Genomic DNA, 16325 nt, shown 5'->3' with positions numbered 1-16325 from the left:
TCACTAATGTGTTTCTGACTCAGGGCGGAGAAAACCTCTCACCCCCCCCCCCCCCCTCATCGAGGAGGAGCCTGCAGACACACACCGACATGCAGCACAGTGGAGGCTGACGCACAACCTGAGCAGCTACAAACACACAGACACTCAGTCCCACTCAGTCCTCTCGGCGATGCTTACCCGACTCCGCACCACAGACTGATCAGCGAACACCGCACAACCGACCACCCTCCAGCTGAGCCGTCAGTGCAGCGGAGAGAGAGAGCGAGCAGAGCAGCGCCCCCCCTCTCTGAGCTCCAGGTGAGTAGACGCAGCTCCCGCTCTCAGGAATGTCAGGACAGATTGCTGCAAGACTCCGGGGAAATTCCTGAGCAACACTTATTATGGCAAACAAACATGTGCTTTACTTTAATTTTATCACAAGTGTGGACTGTGGAGTCTTTCTTTACTCTGGAAAATACATGTTCCTTAAAAGAGAAACAGTCGCTGATGGAAAAAGTTTTTTAAAAGTTTATAACTGTTTAGTGTCAACATGTGACTTTGAGCACATCCTCCCTACTTTTGCATGACATCTTATTCATCTTACTGATTCCAACAGATCAAAAGTCTACTTCTCAGGTTCTATATGCAGATATGTTTGCTGTCAAGTGCATGGGTGCTGGAGCAATACATTTCAAATGGTATTGCACAGACCTCTGTATCTATAGGCTACATTCAAATGCATTTTAAAACAGTTTATGTGCCACATGCATTTCTTTAAATACATTGTGAAGTGTGTGGCAGGTACTTGTATGTGTTGGTGGAAAGGTTTCAGCCAAAGGAGGAAGTCAATTGAGATTGTTTTTAATTTCTCACATCACTAGCTTTGTAGTTTAGGCCTCATTGGCTAAATGACAATGGTGTGATTTAAGTTCTAAAGCACGAAGGAACTAAAGCGGTGACTTTCTGGTGCTGTGGTGATTTTGCTCTGTTTGAAACAGTTGCTATTGGCAGTAGAGGGATCAGAATCATTAGTTTATTCATAGTGAGTTAATGAGGAATGCTTTTCATTTGTCATATCTGCTTTTATTGTATGTCTACTGTATGACATTTTATTTTTAGCATTTGGGTGTTGAGGCATGTGTGTGTGTGTGTGTGTGTGTGTGTGTGTGTGTGTGTGTGTGTGTGTGTGTGTTTGTGACCTTGCACACCTTCCTCCCCCTGGTCTGCATAATTGTTTTCTTGGTGCCGCCTGGCTGTCCCGGGCCCCAGGGCCCCTGGGGGAAGTCCTGGCCGCAGACAGGCAGCTCGGCCCCGGCTGGGGGACATGCCGGGTCCTGCCGGGCCTCTGAAGTCTGCTGGCTGGCTTTGAACTGTAGCTGCTGGAGGTGGAAATCAATCCGTCTCTTTTCTTTTTAGTCTCTCTCTATCTTTGCGTCTCTCTTCTCTCTTCTCTCTCTCTCCCCCGGCAGCCCCCCAGAGCAGCCCATCTCTGCCGCCATCACATCTTTCATGTTCACAGGTAGAAAGGCAAAAAAGGAGACATGGAGAAGAAGCAGGGGAGGGACTGTAACTCATCTTCAAAAGAAGTTAATATGGTTCCTGAGGATTAAAGAGATGAAGGCAGAAAGAACTCACAAAGCCAGCGCCTGTAGTCGAGATCATCCAACACCAGACCAGAGAGAATAGATGATTTGTTTACTTACTCGCCTCTCTGTTGCTTTACACTGCTCGGCATTTGGAATACACACAATAACTCTATTTATTTTGGAGCGATATAAGGAAGGAGAGGGGGGGGATTCATGTGTGGCTCTTGTGAAAGTCGTTGCCGAGATTTATGTTCGGTGTCACAGCTGATTCCAATCCACACAGCATATCCATTTTCCCCCATGGAGAAATGTATCGAGCTTGTTAGGCTTCGATGTTTCATAATGCTTCACACATCTAAGACGGAGCTCGACTAAATGCGTCATCCGGAGTGCACTTGTGGAAGTGAAGTTATTTCAGCTCATTTGGTCGAGGCTTTCATCCAAAGTGCCCCAACAGAACCAGGACCACGTGGAATGGCTCCAGTAATCCTGTGTATCGTGTGCACTGTAGAGAATTGTATTCATTAACCATAGGGATGTAAGAGATTTAGATTCATATGGATTCTCTGTTGATCCAAAAGATGATTTTAAGGAAGCTAAAATATCAGTTTCAACTTTAAACCTACAGGGATATTAGGCTTAGGAGTTTTACGTTTGTTAAAAGTTTTAGTCAAATACATTTATCTTGTCCTAAAAGTTGTCACCGTAAAACACAGAAAGGTTGCTCACAAATCACGAAAAGTACTTTATTAAAATTAATTTTAAAGAGACAATTTATGAAATAAATGATGGCCCAGATAATAGTCATCAAATATGTTAATTAATTTCGCATTTTTTATGAATTTATTGTTAATTATGCTAAAGATAATAAATTGGGATTGCTTGAGAAATGTAAATATTGATAACAATTTGTATTGACCTTTTATCAGATGGATTAGATCCTGACAGTTTTTCTAAAATGAACAAAAATGAATCACATTAACTGAAATCTTTGTTCGGCATCAGTCTGCAGTCGACGCAGCTCAAACCAATGCACATTCCTCTAAAATACCGAAACAAAAGGATTTATCTTCCAATATAACCCAGCTTAGTGTGTTCCTAATCAGTTAGCATCACACTCACAACCATGACAAGGTAGCAGCTGAGGAAGGGGCCAGCAAACTCTTAATCGCTCCCTCGGGGGCTTCCAGGAGGTCCCCGCATGGCCCAAAAATGAGAGGTAGTAGCTGCGTTTCATTATATTTAAATTTAGGTGCAATAATCCCAGCGGAGCGACATGAAAGGCATACACTTTTCTAATCAGACGTTTCACTCTCAGCACTGTTATTTGCCCCCATGCACCGTGTAAGTCATGCTCAACAAAAACCAAAACGAAATCAACTGTTGAAACGTCTCCATTTTGGCCCCCGGGGAGCAAAGTTTAATCTGATTGGGGTTTGTGGTCTAATTTCTGTCTCATTAAGTGTCCTGCGCGTGTGGGGAACGTCATTGGTTCCTTCAAGTCCGAGTCTGTGGAGGGACCAAAAAAAAACTAAAATACTGGGTGAGTTTATATCGTACGCACAAACACAGCAGAGTGTGCCCCCAGATGAAGGACAGACCAGTTTGTGCTGGGAGAGGAATTCTATCCCCAGCTGTGGTGTTTCTGGCGTTTTGGTGAGACAGTTGGCAGGTGGGAGGGCGGTGAGGGATCAAGCTATTTGCTGGAGCACCCGTGCAGATGTGCAGAGGACCTGGATGGATGGTGTGATCTGTATCACGCGTGTTGCTAAAGGTGACAGGTGAAAAATAGGCTTTACCAGACGCAGGCTCGATCGCTCCTGTTGCTTCTTGTGGTTTGCAAATTCCACCCCTCCGAGGAAGCTGTTCTTCAAATCTCAGACAATTGACTTTCTCAGTGGGTTGATGAGGTTTCGTGCTTCCCCCCCCGGCTTCGCGGCCACATCCGTCCATCATGAATTATCCTCCTGCGAGGAGCGTTCAGATTTGTATTGGAGAGAAATCTTCACAGAAGGGAGAAAACACACACTTGCAGTGTATTATTATAATGCTGACAACTGCAAACATGAACAATTTTGATTGAATACCGATTGGTTTTACTCAAAATGGATGTTGACTCTTTGAATAAGGTCATTTATATCCCAGTTATTGCTCAAGACTAATCTGCGAATCACAATAAATAAAGTGGTTCTTACCAGTGATTATATGTTTTTTTTCCTGGAACCATCATTAAAGGTGAACTCTCAAACAAAACCATAATTTTAGTGCAGAGTTCCGCATTGTTCTGCAATTACTTTATTGTAGGTGCTGGTTAGAGGAGATGCAATGAGACATCTCCATGAATTCCAGTCTCGCAGATTAGGCTTCCCACCTACAGCCGCCGCAAAATAAACAGAGACAGACACAGAGACTGGGGGGAGAGAGAGCTGTTCTGCCCAAGCTGAGCTGAAGAAGGGAACAAGGGATCAGGGAGAGGAGATGATGAAAGACAGATCACCGGCAGGCAGGGAGTCAAAGAGCCTACTGACTGACTGGAGCTGGGAAAGGTGTGTGTTTCGGAAGAGTGTGTGCGTGTGTGTGTGAGTGTGAGAGAGAGAGAGACTTCTTTTCATGTGCCCTAAGAGTTTGTTTTTCCTGCGCTCTGAGTGGGAAGCTGACAGTAAGTCTGTAATTAAAGCAATCAAAAGATGAAGAGAGATGAACACACACACACACACACACACACACACACACACACACACACTCAGTCCTTGAATGTAACTTGGCATCAAAATCACTGGAGATGTGTTTCACCGCTGCTTAAAAACCTGTAAATTATTTAAGGATTTAAGTCTTTGCATCAAGCCCTCACAAGTTACTTCTTTTTATCAATGGCTTTATACAACACACACACACACACTACTCACTTGTGGACTACTTGCAGATGATATTTGAGCCGTGAACTTTCTTTGTGATTCCCCGTTCCGGAAGTATTTGAAGTCGTTTGATTTGTCGGCGGAAATTCGAGTTGCTGCCGAGCGTGTTTTGACACTCTGCTGAGGACACAGTTGGATGGATATTTAAGTTAGGAGACGAGGGTCGGCTGTTGTCTGGAAATCACTTTAATCATGGCTTTATTTTCACATCAAACTGAGACGGTAATCATGTTGGAAATTAGGCGTATTTGTTTCCGGCTCATTTGGCTCCTGATAAATGAGCCTCGGGGGCTAGCGTGTTCAGCGAGCCTGACTTCCTTTAGCGCTGATAGAAACCCACAGAAGTAAAAAGTTTGGGAAGGAGCAGTGTCGGCAGTGCATCGCAGAAACCTGCTGATTCAGACTGATGTGCACGGTGACATCTCTGTCCCTGTGTCTGTTTTCGAGGCGAACCTACGGCCTCGTTCAGGCGGAGGTGAGAGCGGTTGGTCTGATTTGACTGACAGCTGCGCCGCCGCCACCGTTCTGTTTACTCTCCAGCTGCCTCCAACTCACAGAAAGGAGATGGAAATGCCGGCAGCACATTCCTCCCTCCTACTTCACTTCAGGAAAAAGAAAAGAGGAGACAGGACAAGCCACTTATGATTACTTAAAGGTGGATTGACAGAGGAGTCCTGAACACACACTAAGAATTATTACTGCGAGCCGCAGCACAGTGCTCACGTGAACCGGGCTGCGACTTGATGCTTTCAATGCCGATTGTAAGATAAAAATAAAAGACTAAATTGATTGAGTGCGCTGTTTATCAGAGGTGGTGGAGGTTTCAATGACTCATCCCCTGACCACATCACTCATTCTTAACTTTCATAATACACCAGCATCTATTTATCTCCTTTATTTAACTTCTGAAGCAAATGTGATAGAAAATGAGGCTACAATTAGATTTAGATGATTATAATTATTAAATGAAAGGAATTCAAAATACAACATTTAAGTTATTGATGTGTTTTCTCTGAAGGCCTAGAAGGCCCTCAGGGTTCCCCACTGCTCTGTATTGACATGTGCAGGCCCAGTGAAGTGGGGACATGTTAAATATATACACTGAGCTTCAGTTGACAGGAAAACAAATGGAAACGATTGACGTTGTGCAACAGTTGGATAGATTTTTTTATTTTTTTAAAGAACCCCCTTTTGTTTAATGTGAAGCGATGCTAATGTTAAACATCTCGTCCTCTGTCAGGGGATCAAAGATGCTGCAAAACGACAGGGTCTGAGGTGTTGTGAGCACATGTATGCACGCACACACACACACACACGCACGCACGCACACGCACCCACACACACACGCACGCACACAAACACAGACAGACAGACAGACTGGGTAACATGTGTTTGACATCTTGCTCGGATTTGGCAGGTTGAGCCCTGCTTTGTAAAGAGATAAAATAATTGGCCTTTTTCATTAATAAACTTAGGATGTTTGGAACTTTGTCCTGGAAGCAGAGGGATCATGTGTGAGAGAGAGTTTTTGCTGAGGCTGGGCTGATGGCTTCGCTGGACTAAGTATGGGACAGAAATAATCGGTTTATTAGGAGTAGGACATCATGGATATGATTTGATTCATCACATATTAACTGTGAAATTGATCTGTGCTATAAGACCTTGAACTTATTCTAATGCAGAAAGCTATTAAGAATGTTACAATATTATCATCAGAGATGTTCCAATATCATTTTCCTTCTTCCTAAAACAGATTCTGATACCTGGACTTAACAATAACAACTTATTCAACATATTTTAAAAGCTGTATGCTACCAACCCTGTAAAGAAGTGATGGTTGCTATTGTTGTTTGACCTATTGCTTTTTCCATTTGCTACTGGATTAAAATAAGATATTCCACTGGATCTAAAAAAAATTCATGGTTATTTTGCAAGATTTCATACTTACATTAATGAGGATTTTACCCGCAGCGGATGCCATCTTGATTTGCTTTGTCCATTTGTAAAGCATTCAGGAATCTCTGTCTACCCCTTCGTTTTTAGTGGGGTCCTGAATACACTACGGTTGAAGGAGTGTTTGAAGGGCTTGATGGACACTAGCCCTACGTCACATAGGGAACACTACCTCTTCACGGCCGAGCACAAAACCGAGGGACAGGGCCAAGTGGTTGGGCTAAGGGGTGAATAGGGACAGGGCATAAGATATGCTATAAGACAGATATAAGGCAGCACATTTTTGACAGTTTAGCAAATTCTGACTAAAGCCACACCACAGGAAATCACTTCTTCATCTCTATTGTAAAATCTGTACTTGCCAGTGGCAGTACAGCACATTTGCCTTTTTAGAGCAGCGAGGATTAAGTGATTTCTGGGAAAAGAAAATTACAGTTTTATCTGGGTGAAGCTAATTTACTTTAAAGCTGTAGGATCGGTACATAGATTCACGTGCTTGCTGATGCCCAACCCAGAAGCTTCTGCAGTTTCAGAGGCCTTTCTGATGCTGGTATTGGAACATCTGTAATTTTAATGCCATTAGTATATAATACTACCTGAGCAATATGGTTTTTAGTCTCCTGTTTTACCTGTCAAGTCAAGGAATGAGGCACTTGAGCTCTAAAACCTGGTACTTGTTGGAATATAATATACTGTCAAACAACATCAGCTACTGGCATCTCCAGTCAAACGGCATCAGCATCAACTGTCCCGTCCCAACATGTGCAATTTCATTTGTATGATGTTGTTTATGGATCATTTCAATGTCAGATGAGGCGGCAGGAGAGGAAGCTGCCTGAAAGCAAAGAAAATACTTTCAAAAAAAGAAAGTGGAAGATTTCAAGAGAAAACTGATTTTTCATTTAGTAGTAATAATAGGAGCAGGATGACAGAGACCCCCTGGCCGCTGATTTAATTGTCATCAGAAATTAAGTGCTGTGGAAAAGCCCACGAACCATCCTCCAACATCATTGTTCATCTTCTTCATCGGTTTGCTTCTTGGCCACATTTCTAGGCCACTGATTGGCCCATTATTTAATCATGCAGGAAGTCATTATCAGTCGGTGTAATGATCATTCTTTATGGGGTCAAACACTGATGGGGAAAAGTCTTTTCGCACAAACTCAATTTGTAAAGGTGTTTAATAAGGGTAGAGACACATAGATAGAAAATGGCATATTTCCCTGGGAAATTAATAAATGGAATTAAATCAGTGAGACAGGGATTATTGCTGGATTTTAATCAAAAAGCGAGATATCAGATTTTGGGGGAAAATAAACACCCTGCAGTCTTGAGAATCCCACAAGGTCGTTTAACAAAACAAATCCCAGCTCTGGTTCTGAAGGTATTTCCCAGAATCCTCAAAGACTCATCAACCCACCTGGATGAAAACATATTCTATCCGCTGCACGATAACAAAATTAATATTTTTACTCCGTTTCATCAGTCGCGAATCCAAACATAGGTGATAGCCAGAGGATTTAGTGTGAGGAAATCTGAGGCTAACGTCTGTTGTTTCAAAGGAAAGTCTCACCTGAATACGAAGGTTAATGTGATTCAGTATCATAATGAACACTTTGAAAATATAAACCAAAGAGCCAGACAGAGGTTTGATATGTATAATGGTTTTATCTTTCATTTTGAAACCGTCCGGACGGGTCTATCATAACTGTGTAGGTTGTTGGGTTCATCTCTTGGTTTGGTTCAGTTGTGTGTTCCACTGAAGTTATTGCATGTTGTTGTATTGGTGGCTGTTAATGGTTAATGGTGGGCTTCACATGAGGGGGTAGGGATATTGGTGGTATTGTAAAAGCGGGAAAACTGGTCAACCACACATTGATTATGCGTTAAAAATCTACGTTAACTACTTATTTGTTCTGCATTATTCTCTTTCCAGATGTACGACCGTTATTTATTTCCAATTAATGACTATAGACGACATGACAGCTAAAGCCTGTATATCACCACCTGGTGGCTGGCTGCAATACAGGTCATAAACCCTGTCTCCTCCATGTTAGCAGATTGGACGTATGGATCAAACTGAAAAGTCACATAAAGTGACATTTTCTCAAAGATGATTTCTGTCATTTGAATTCGTTCTCAGTCTGTAAGTTTGGTTTTAATCAGTTATTTGATGTTAAACATGGTGATAAGTCATGACTGACTTGACGGTTGAGTCGGCGGGGTCTCAAAACCGCAGCCCCATTCCCCAATCGCCACTCCGCTGACTTGGCTTCATTTCTGTATGGTGGAAGGAAGTGGAGACGCATTGTCCCTCTCGGACCACTGTCTATGGTAATGACTAATATGCAGGGCCATCTCCAGTGGTAGAGCTGGTTTGTGGCTGTTTTCTGGTTTGGCAGTTCAATCCCTGGTCTCCCTCAACTCCGGTTGCATCAGAAAGGGCATCTGGTAAAAAAAAAAAAACCCCTCTGCCACATGAAGTATGCGGATGGTAATGCTCTGCTGTGGCGACTCAGGAGCAGCCAAAAGACGACAACATTTTCCAGCAGTGACTAACAATGAACAGCACATTTCCCATAAGAAACAACTAATCACAGAGCTTGTTCTCAGTTAACCAAACACCAGCCGAGCAGTGGACTGTTGGCAGTCTCGGTTCCTCTGTGTTTAACGCTCGGCTGGAGGAAAAAAGGAACGTGCTGTGTGTTTGTACAGTAAGGTCTAAAGTATTACCACAAAGAATACAAACACATCAAAGAATGAATAACCAGAGGTTGAGTGGCAGTAATGGGAGGAAGCCTGCTCCGACTGCCAAAAAACCAGAGGAAGAGTGTAAAGAATTAACAGGAGGGAGGCAGTCGCTGTCTACTTAATATATGCGTTTGTTTTAGCTCGTCTATGGGAATTTCCATACGGCAGCCGCTCCTTACACCTACCCACTCTAAACATCCCCATAATGACTTTTAGTTTATCTATCACATTGGGCTGTCATACATCGCTCCAGTCTATTTCAGTGCAGACATTAAACTGCTTTGAAGTCGTTCTGTGGATTCCTAATGATATTAAGGCATTATACTTGTCACTTTGGGCCAATGAGCTTTGACGGAAGACGTCCTCTTTTCTAGTTGATTTGTTTTATATGAATTTTTGAGGTCTACAGGTTTGGTTTTGGTGCAGTTCCTTTGCTGACGGAAAGAGCTGTGAAAAGCACCTAAATAAAAAGCAGGGATGAAAAGAGGGTTAATGAGAGAGGAAGAGGGGGGAGTTGCAAACATTTTGACAGGTTGGTTTTCCTCGTCCACGCCGCCGCATTCTGAGAGTTGGCCGAAGTGGCCGTCGTGTCCCTGTTGGCACGGCGACGTAACTGCAGTGACTCCACCAGGTAGAGCCAAAGACAGGAGGCTTATTTATCAGATTATGTGGTCGTTAGAAGATAATTACCCTCGGGGGGCGAAAAGACTTGGGCTGACTTTCATCTCAGACCTGCCTCGACAGAGAGAGCGAGGGTTGGAGAGACACAGAGAGAGGGTTGAAAGAGGTAGAACAGAGTGTCAGAAGATACAGAGTCTTCAAACACCGCAGCGTAGGAGTGTGTGTGTGTGTGTGTGTGTGTGCATGTGCATCACTTTAACCCCATAATGAGTAGCCTGGAGGGGGTCCACAACCATTTGGCAGTTCTTCATTTCCTGATTTAAGAAAAAAAGCGCTATTTAACCTTTTATCTTTTCAACAGCTAGACACAGGCCCACACACCCATGCACTCATGCACACACACACACACACACACACACACACACACACACACACACACACACAATGTACGCGTACGGATGAATTAAGTCACACACACTGGCTGTGGTCTTACCACAAAGACTTGCGCAATTAAGCTTATTTTGCCCTCACAGGCCAACTGTGTGTGAGTATTTGTAGTCCATATATCTATGTGTTAATGTTGATGTGTGTTGTTTTTATTGTGTGTGTGTGTGTGTGTGTGTGTGTGTGTGTGTGTGTGTGTGTGTGTGTGTGTGTGTGTGTGTGTGTGTGAGGAGGCTGTAATTAAGCAAGATCAAACCCTCAGGGTTGGGGAATTAGCCACGACTGAAGATCAGAGGTTTTTTTCACTCAAGTCTGCGACATGGAAGAGTGAAATCAGAGGTTTGGAGCCAGACAGACAGATTCTGACCGCAGATAGGAGATAATGGCGGCTTCTTCCTGTCTCTCTCTCCAACAAACACATATGCACAAACTCACACACGCAGGCAGACACACTTTGAGGCTTCCGACAGGATGGATTTAATTTTCATCACTTCAAGTGTTGAATCAAACAGATTTTACCTGAGGCCACATCACACAACGTGCTTTTACACTAAGGCTACAGTGACTTTGATTGTGTTTCTGGTTCAGCTGTTAAAACTAGTCGGTCAGGGAAACACTGGCTTCCTGGTAAATAGAAACAAGTGGTATTTTCCACTCACACCTCCAGAGCCATACTTTAAGAAAATAGCTTACGTTGTTATTTTCCTAGAAGCCTACAAGCACCCACAGGTGTGAAACTAGAGCCAGGTAAAAAAAAGCTTTGTTTGAGTACATTTGGGGTTTTGACGTCAACTTTAGCCTCGTGACAAATAGACGTAGCGCAGAAATAGACAATTAAGTAAACGGTATAAGTGATATCACCAACCTTTATTGAAGCAGAGGTTAGCCAACGGTGATCTCTGCTCGCACACATGAGCCAGAGGAATGCCATGGGCTGTTCTGCTGCAGTTACATGTTTATGGGCGATGACGTGATGCTAACAGGACAGTGAACTCATCAGGACCACACACACACACACACACAAACACTGACAGCACTACTGTTGGCAGCTGTGCTTAGATTCATGACTCTGCTGTTTCGTAAGTGGAGTTCGGTGCAGGAGCAGGAATGTTTGTGGGATTGTGAACAATTAACGCTTTATATTTACAATTATTAATTCTGTCTTTGATCTCCATGTCCCCCAGGAAGAAGACGCAAACATGTCAGAGAGGAGAGGTCAGAAGAAGTCCATTTTCCTGTCATTATTAGTAAGTTTTTATTTTTTTATCTCCTCATTTCCTGCCTCTACTGCCTTAATCCCCTCTGTCCTCCAGCTTTAATACTCGTCTTCAGCTGCTGTCAGACATTCACTGAACTCCTGGAGGAGGTGCATGTGTGAACACAAAAGTCTGGATCATCTGATCAACTTTCTCAGCCTGGTATAAAGTCTGTGCAAATCTAGGAGACTTCAATGTGAGAACACAGCAGGGGATCCACGCTGGTTTCACCGAGAGCTAGTGGGGGGGGGGGGGGGGGGGGGGGGGGGGGGGGGGTCGATGACGCTACTAACAAGCAACAGGGGCAGAACAAATATCTCCCGGTGAAAAAGTGGTGACATACATGTAGAAGACACCGACGAAGATGTGAGTGAGTTTGTGGTGCAAACCGGGGTGTGTGTGCTGCAAAGAGAAGCACGTGATCTCTGCAGCGGAGTTAATACGTCACTTCCTGCTTCTGTCTGCTGCTGCTCCCGCAGAGAACCTCCTGCTGTTTAGTGCACGTGTGGAAGGCAAACTGTGGTTAAACTCTGTATCCAATTCTCCAGACTTTACCCGCAGGTCATGTCAGAAAACGGCTTTCTTTTTGTTTTAACTCCATTTATTCCTATCCTCTCTTTTTCCAATACACCCTCTATTTCTTTTCCTCCCATGCTTCACTAATGCTACACTTAAAAACTTTGAACTTTTAAATTTGAATTAGGTCAGTGCAACACGTCGTTTTAAAACTCAACCAGTGTTCCTGCCAAACCCTAGTACAAATTCAACCGGAGATAACCGGATGCGGTGCACATGTGCAGAGATGAGTGCTGAATTTACGGAGCCAGGCTGACTGGTCCTCTCAAGGCATTGTGGGATAGCTGTCTGCGCAGATCTAGCATGGTGTACTGGTACGACAGGAAGTTTGTTTTTCCAACTGTGGAAAACTAAGGAGGAGAAGATTATTATTACAGCGTCTTCAAAGACAAAGCGCAGCTCATGCAGAGAGTTTATGTAAACAACGCCTGCCGGTAATTGCTCGATAAATACTTACAGTGACCTTTAAATGTGTCAACACACCAACAAAGAAGAAGGGCAGCGGATGTTTTGTACATATTTAAACATATTTAAACAAATAAGATGCTTATTGGTTGCAAAATAAGGACCTTGTCATGTTAAAGGGGCATTCCACCAAATTTGTTTGAGTATTTGCCGTATTACCAGTAAATACAGGCCAAATGTCAGTACATTTTTTAAAATCCGGTTTATACCACAACAAGATTATTTGGCCTGAAAGGATACAAACACATTAACATACAATGGCAACGTAGATTTGTATATTCACTCACGCAGTGTCCTGCGTCTGCTGTCGTGGGATGAGGACGAGAGGGAGATGTTATTAAAACAACAGAGAGAAGATGGAGAGAATTAGTCATGCACTCGTCTGCTTTCCCGCCATCATTTTCTGGGCTGCAGATGATTTCTTAAAGTCAGTTAGTTTGTTTGGAGAAGCACAAAGTGTGCTTCTCCAGTTATTAAAACAACAGAGAGAAGATGGAGAGAATTAGTCATGCACTCGTCTGCTTTCCCGCCATCATTTTCTGGGCCACAGATGATTTCTTAAAGTCAGTTAGTTTGTTTGGAGAAGCACAAAGTGTGCTGGTAAAGCCATGAACACCAGCTGCTACTTATTACAAAGAGCCACTATGACACAATGCCACACACACGCATGCACAGAGACAACAATACAATACACAGACACACACAAGCTTATTCCAGTGTTGTGGAAACTGTCTCATTCACACACACACACGATGATCTCCACTAATCAATCTGAATTTCTCGATGAAGTCGGGGGTTGTGATGTTTGTTTTCTTTGCTGTTTGGTTTTTGTCAATTAAAAATGATGATGCTGATTCTGCTGAATGAATCAGCATCATCATCCAGTGCAGTTGTTCATCTCTGCTGCTGCTGCTGCAGTAGATATGCACATCACATGAGTTGCTGTGAATTTGTTATTTTTAACAGACACATTTTACAACATGTTGACTGACAGTCTTACATTTGTCTGTCTCTGTCTCCCTCTCCCTCTAGGTGTGCTGCATGTTTGCCAGTGCAGAGTATTCCACCTGTGGAGAGTACGAGTTCTTCAACCAGACCAGTAACAGCTGCCAGGCCTGTCCTCAGTGCCAGCCTGGACAAGAGCCGCATATGGTAAGAGAAACGCACACACGCACAAACACACACATACAATCCAACATTTACATTTGTACCCATAAAGAAAAAAAAACAATAAATAGCATGAAAAAGTGACCTCATGAACCCTCATGTCATTTTTGCTCAGACCACACACAATCACACATGGCTGCAGTGAAGAGTGCCTAAATTCTAATTTCTTTATGGTTTATTGCTCCCATTGACTTCCACGTGAAGGCATGCATTAGAGTGAATGACTTGCAGTAGTCACATAGTGATTTAGCCCCCGTCAGTCAGTCTGCTGGCAGCCAAAGAAAACACAGAGCAGGTAAACGCTTCAGTGGGCACCCCGGGGTGCCACTCCCTCTCAGGAGAGGCAGCTGCAGGGGAGAGAGCTGAAAGGTGAACAGAAATAAGTCTTGTTAAAATAAAAAGTGTTTATGTCTGGGCACAGACTTTAGTGCTGTCCTTTCTATTGCATTGTTTACTGACAAATTACAGTTGCATCTGTAGCTGTATCTGCACCTGTAGACACATGCAGAAATGATCTGCCTACTTTACCCACAAACATCTGTCTGTCTGTTTGTCTGTGGAATGCATATCTCACAAACCGTTCATCTTATCGGCCTCGCATTCAACATTAACGAAATTTGAATAAACAGACGACCAGTGCTCTGTAGAAGTCAGTGGGGTCCGAGGCAGAGACTGATCTCAGTCATGACAATAACATTCATCGAATCACTTCCAATTTGTCTTCCAAGTAAACACACAACTTGTTTTTGCTGCAGTGCTTTACATTGAGCTGAATCACAGAGCTTTTATCTTGACGACACAATAACTTTGCTAGAGAGAACTGAATATGCTCAATAAAGCCCCTTAAACCTGGTTCAAACATTCATTAACTGTCACTAGGTATCCATAAACAGTTTCTACATTTCTCTTTGCCCAAAAGTTCATGATATTTGAACAAAATATAGTGATCACAGTTTGTTTCTGCTGCCCCAAAAGTATAGTTTAAAAATCAAAACTGTGAAACTTTCCGCCCTTTCTTCCTTTCCTCTGTCCTTGTCTCCTTTACCTCCATGAGCTGGATGGCATTAAAAACAAATCGCATGAACGTTCCCACTGTGTCGGTTTAATTTTTCCTTCCGCTCCCACTTCCGACCTTCCTGACCTTGTGTTCACTGAGCTTCCAAGTGCTTAAAGTAAACATCCCAACAATGCGTTGTGTTTGAACTTGTAAAATCAAGTGATCCACTCGTCTCCCTCTCTCTCTCTCTCCGACGGAGACGAGAGGTCTCAGGGCTCGGTCATGAAAGGGTAATTTAACCGTTTGTGAACGGCAGAAACATGAAGGAACAAAGAGGTTTAATCAGTGAGATGAGAAGCCCCTTTGCACTTTCTCCTGCCCGTCTGATCCTCTTGGTGCCACAGTCTGTAATTCATGTGCTCTTCTGTTCCCCTGAGTTCCCCCTGCATGTGTGTGTGTGTGTGTGTGTCTTAACACTCTTTTAATCATGGAGTAACCATAGGGTTTTTCTCCACACACACACACACACACACACACAATGAAGACGTTCAAGGCCGCTTTAAACTTGCATCTTGTATCCAGATTTGTTTCTGATGGAGCTGGAATACGTTTCCGTGCCAGTTTACTGTACATGAATGTGCTGTAAACGCTGGAGTTGAACTTATATTTCTGATTTCCTAACTGTCACTGATGTGATGAAGAAAGTGTCTGTAAGGTGAAGAAACATTAAAGAATGGGGTATCGAGCTTTCACATCAGCTTTCCTGATGTGTGAAAGCTGCAGGCCATTAAGAATATGGTCCCTGCGGTGGCCTCGTGGGCTGGCGGTTTGAGACGTTGCACCGCAACTTCCTCGGTTTGATAGGTCCTGGGAGATTTGTTGCATGTCATCACAGTGTCATCTCTCTCCCTTCAATGTCAACCTTCAAAATAAAAGCAAGGAAAGTGCCAGAAAGTCCCCTGTTGGTTTTAAATTCCTGCTTCTATCGACCTCCGATATCCAAGAATCAAAGAGGCACCAAATTTGCTTTGAAAAGGAGCTTTCGATTGGTCCAGAACAGCTTTGATTGAGCAAACAGAAGCAGAGTGATGGTGAGCCTGTGTACGAAAAGATCCAAAGCCAGCGTTAACCCAGAGCGACAGGATCCTGTCGATGGCTCAGCACAGTTTCATATCAAACGATCGCAGCGAGACTCGCGGACGTCAAACAGAAGATAAGTGATATTAGATTTCTTTAAGAATGGGCTCTACCGTAGCCCAGAGCGAAGAGGCACAGGCTTGTTTTTAATAGACGGATGAAAGTAAAAGGGAACTGAAAGATGAAAGCAAGGGAGCAAAAAAGAGAAAGAGAGTATGTTTTTGTATGTGTGTGTGGCCTGTTGTTCAGCCTCCCCGCTGTGAGGAATTACCACGAGGAGATGGGAGGAGATTGATGCAAGAAGACAGAATGATGAGGTGGTCATTTTAAACACTACCAGGCATGGAGCGCTGTACACATACACACACACACACACACACACACACACACACACACACACACACACACACACACACACACACACACACAGGGACCGCCAATCAGATGTCTATTTTGTCATTTCAACAGCAATGCCAGA

The 16325-nt window shown here is 43.5% G+C and overlaps 1 protein-coding gene across 3 annotated transcripts in view; it reads left to right on the top strand.

Annotated features, from left to right (window-relative positions):
• The window catches only part of edar (ectodysplasin A receptor), a 32232-nt gene continuing 15907 nt past the window's right edge, over window positions 1–16325 (top strand). The window contains exons 1-3 of one of the 3 annotated variants that reach the window (XM_034575305.1): window positions 1–297; window positions 11434–11496; window positions 13579–13698. In XM_034575305.1, coding sequence (XP_034431196.1) covers window positions 11449–11496; window positions 13579–13698 — 168 coding nt within the window. In that variant the 5' untranslated portion in view covers window positions 1–297; window positions 11434–11448. Of the gene's footprint in view, window positions 298–11278; window positions 11329–11433; window positions 11497–13578; window positions 13699–16325 lie in introns of those variants that run through there. The other 2 variants (XM_034575303.1, XM_034575304.1) reach the window with 2 other exon arrangements.

This window comes from Hippoglossus hippoglossus, chromosome 21 (genome assembly GCF_009819705.1).
Source record: "Hippoglossus hippoglossus isolate fHipHip1 chromosome 21, fHipHip1.pri, whole genome shotgun sequence".
In the NCBI taxonomy this organism is placed as follows: Eukaryota; Metazoa; Chordata; class Actinopteri; order Pleuronectiformes; family Pleuronectidae; genus Hippoglossus; species Hippoglossus hippoglossus.
The sequence above is the reverse complement of the archived record's forward strand: the minus strand, read 5'-3'. Positions and strand labels throughout refer to the sequence as shown.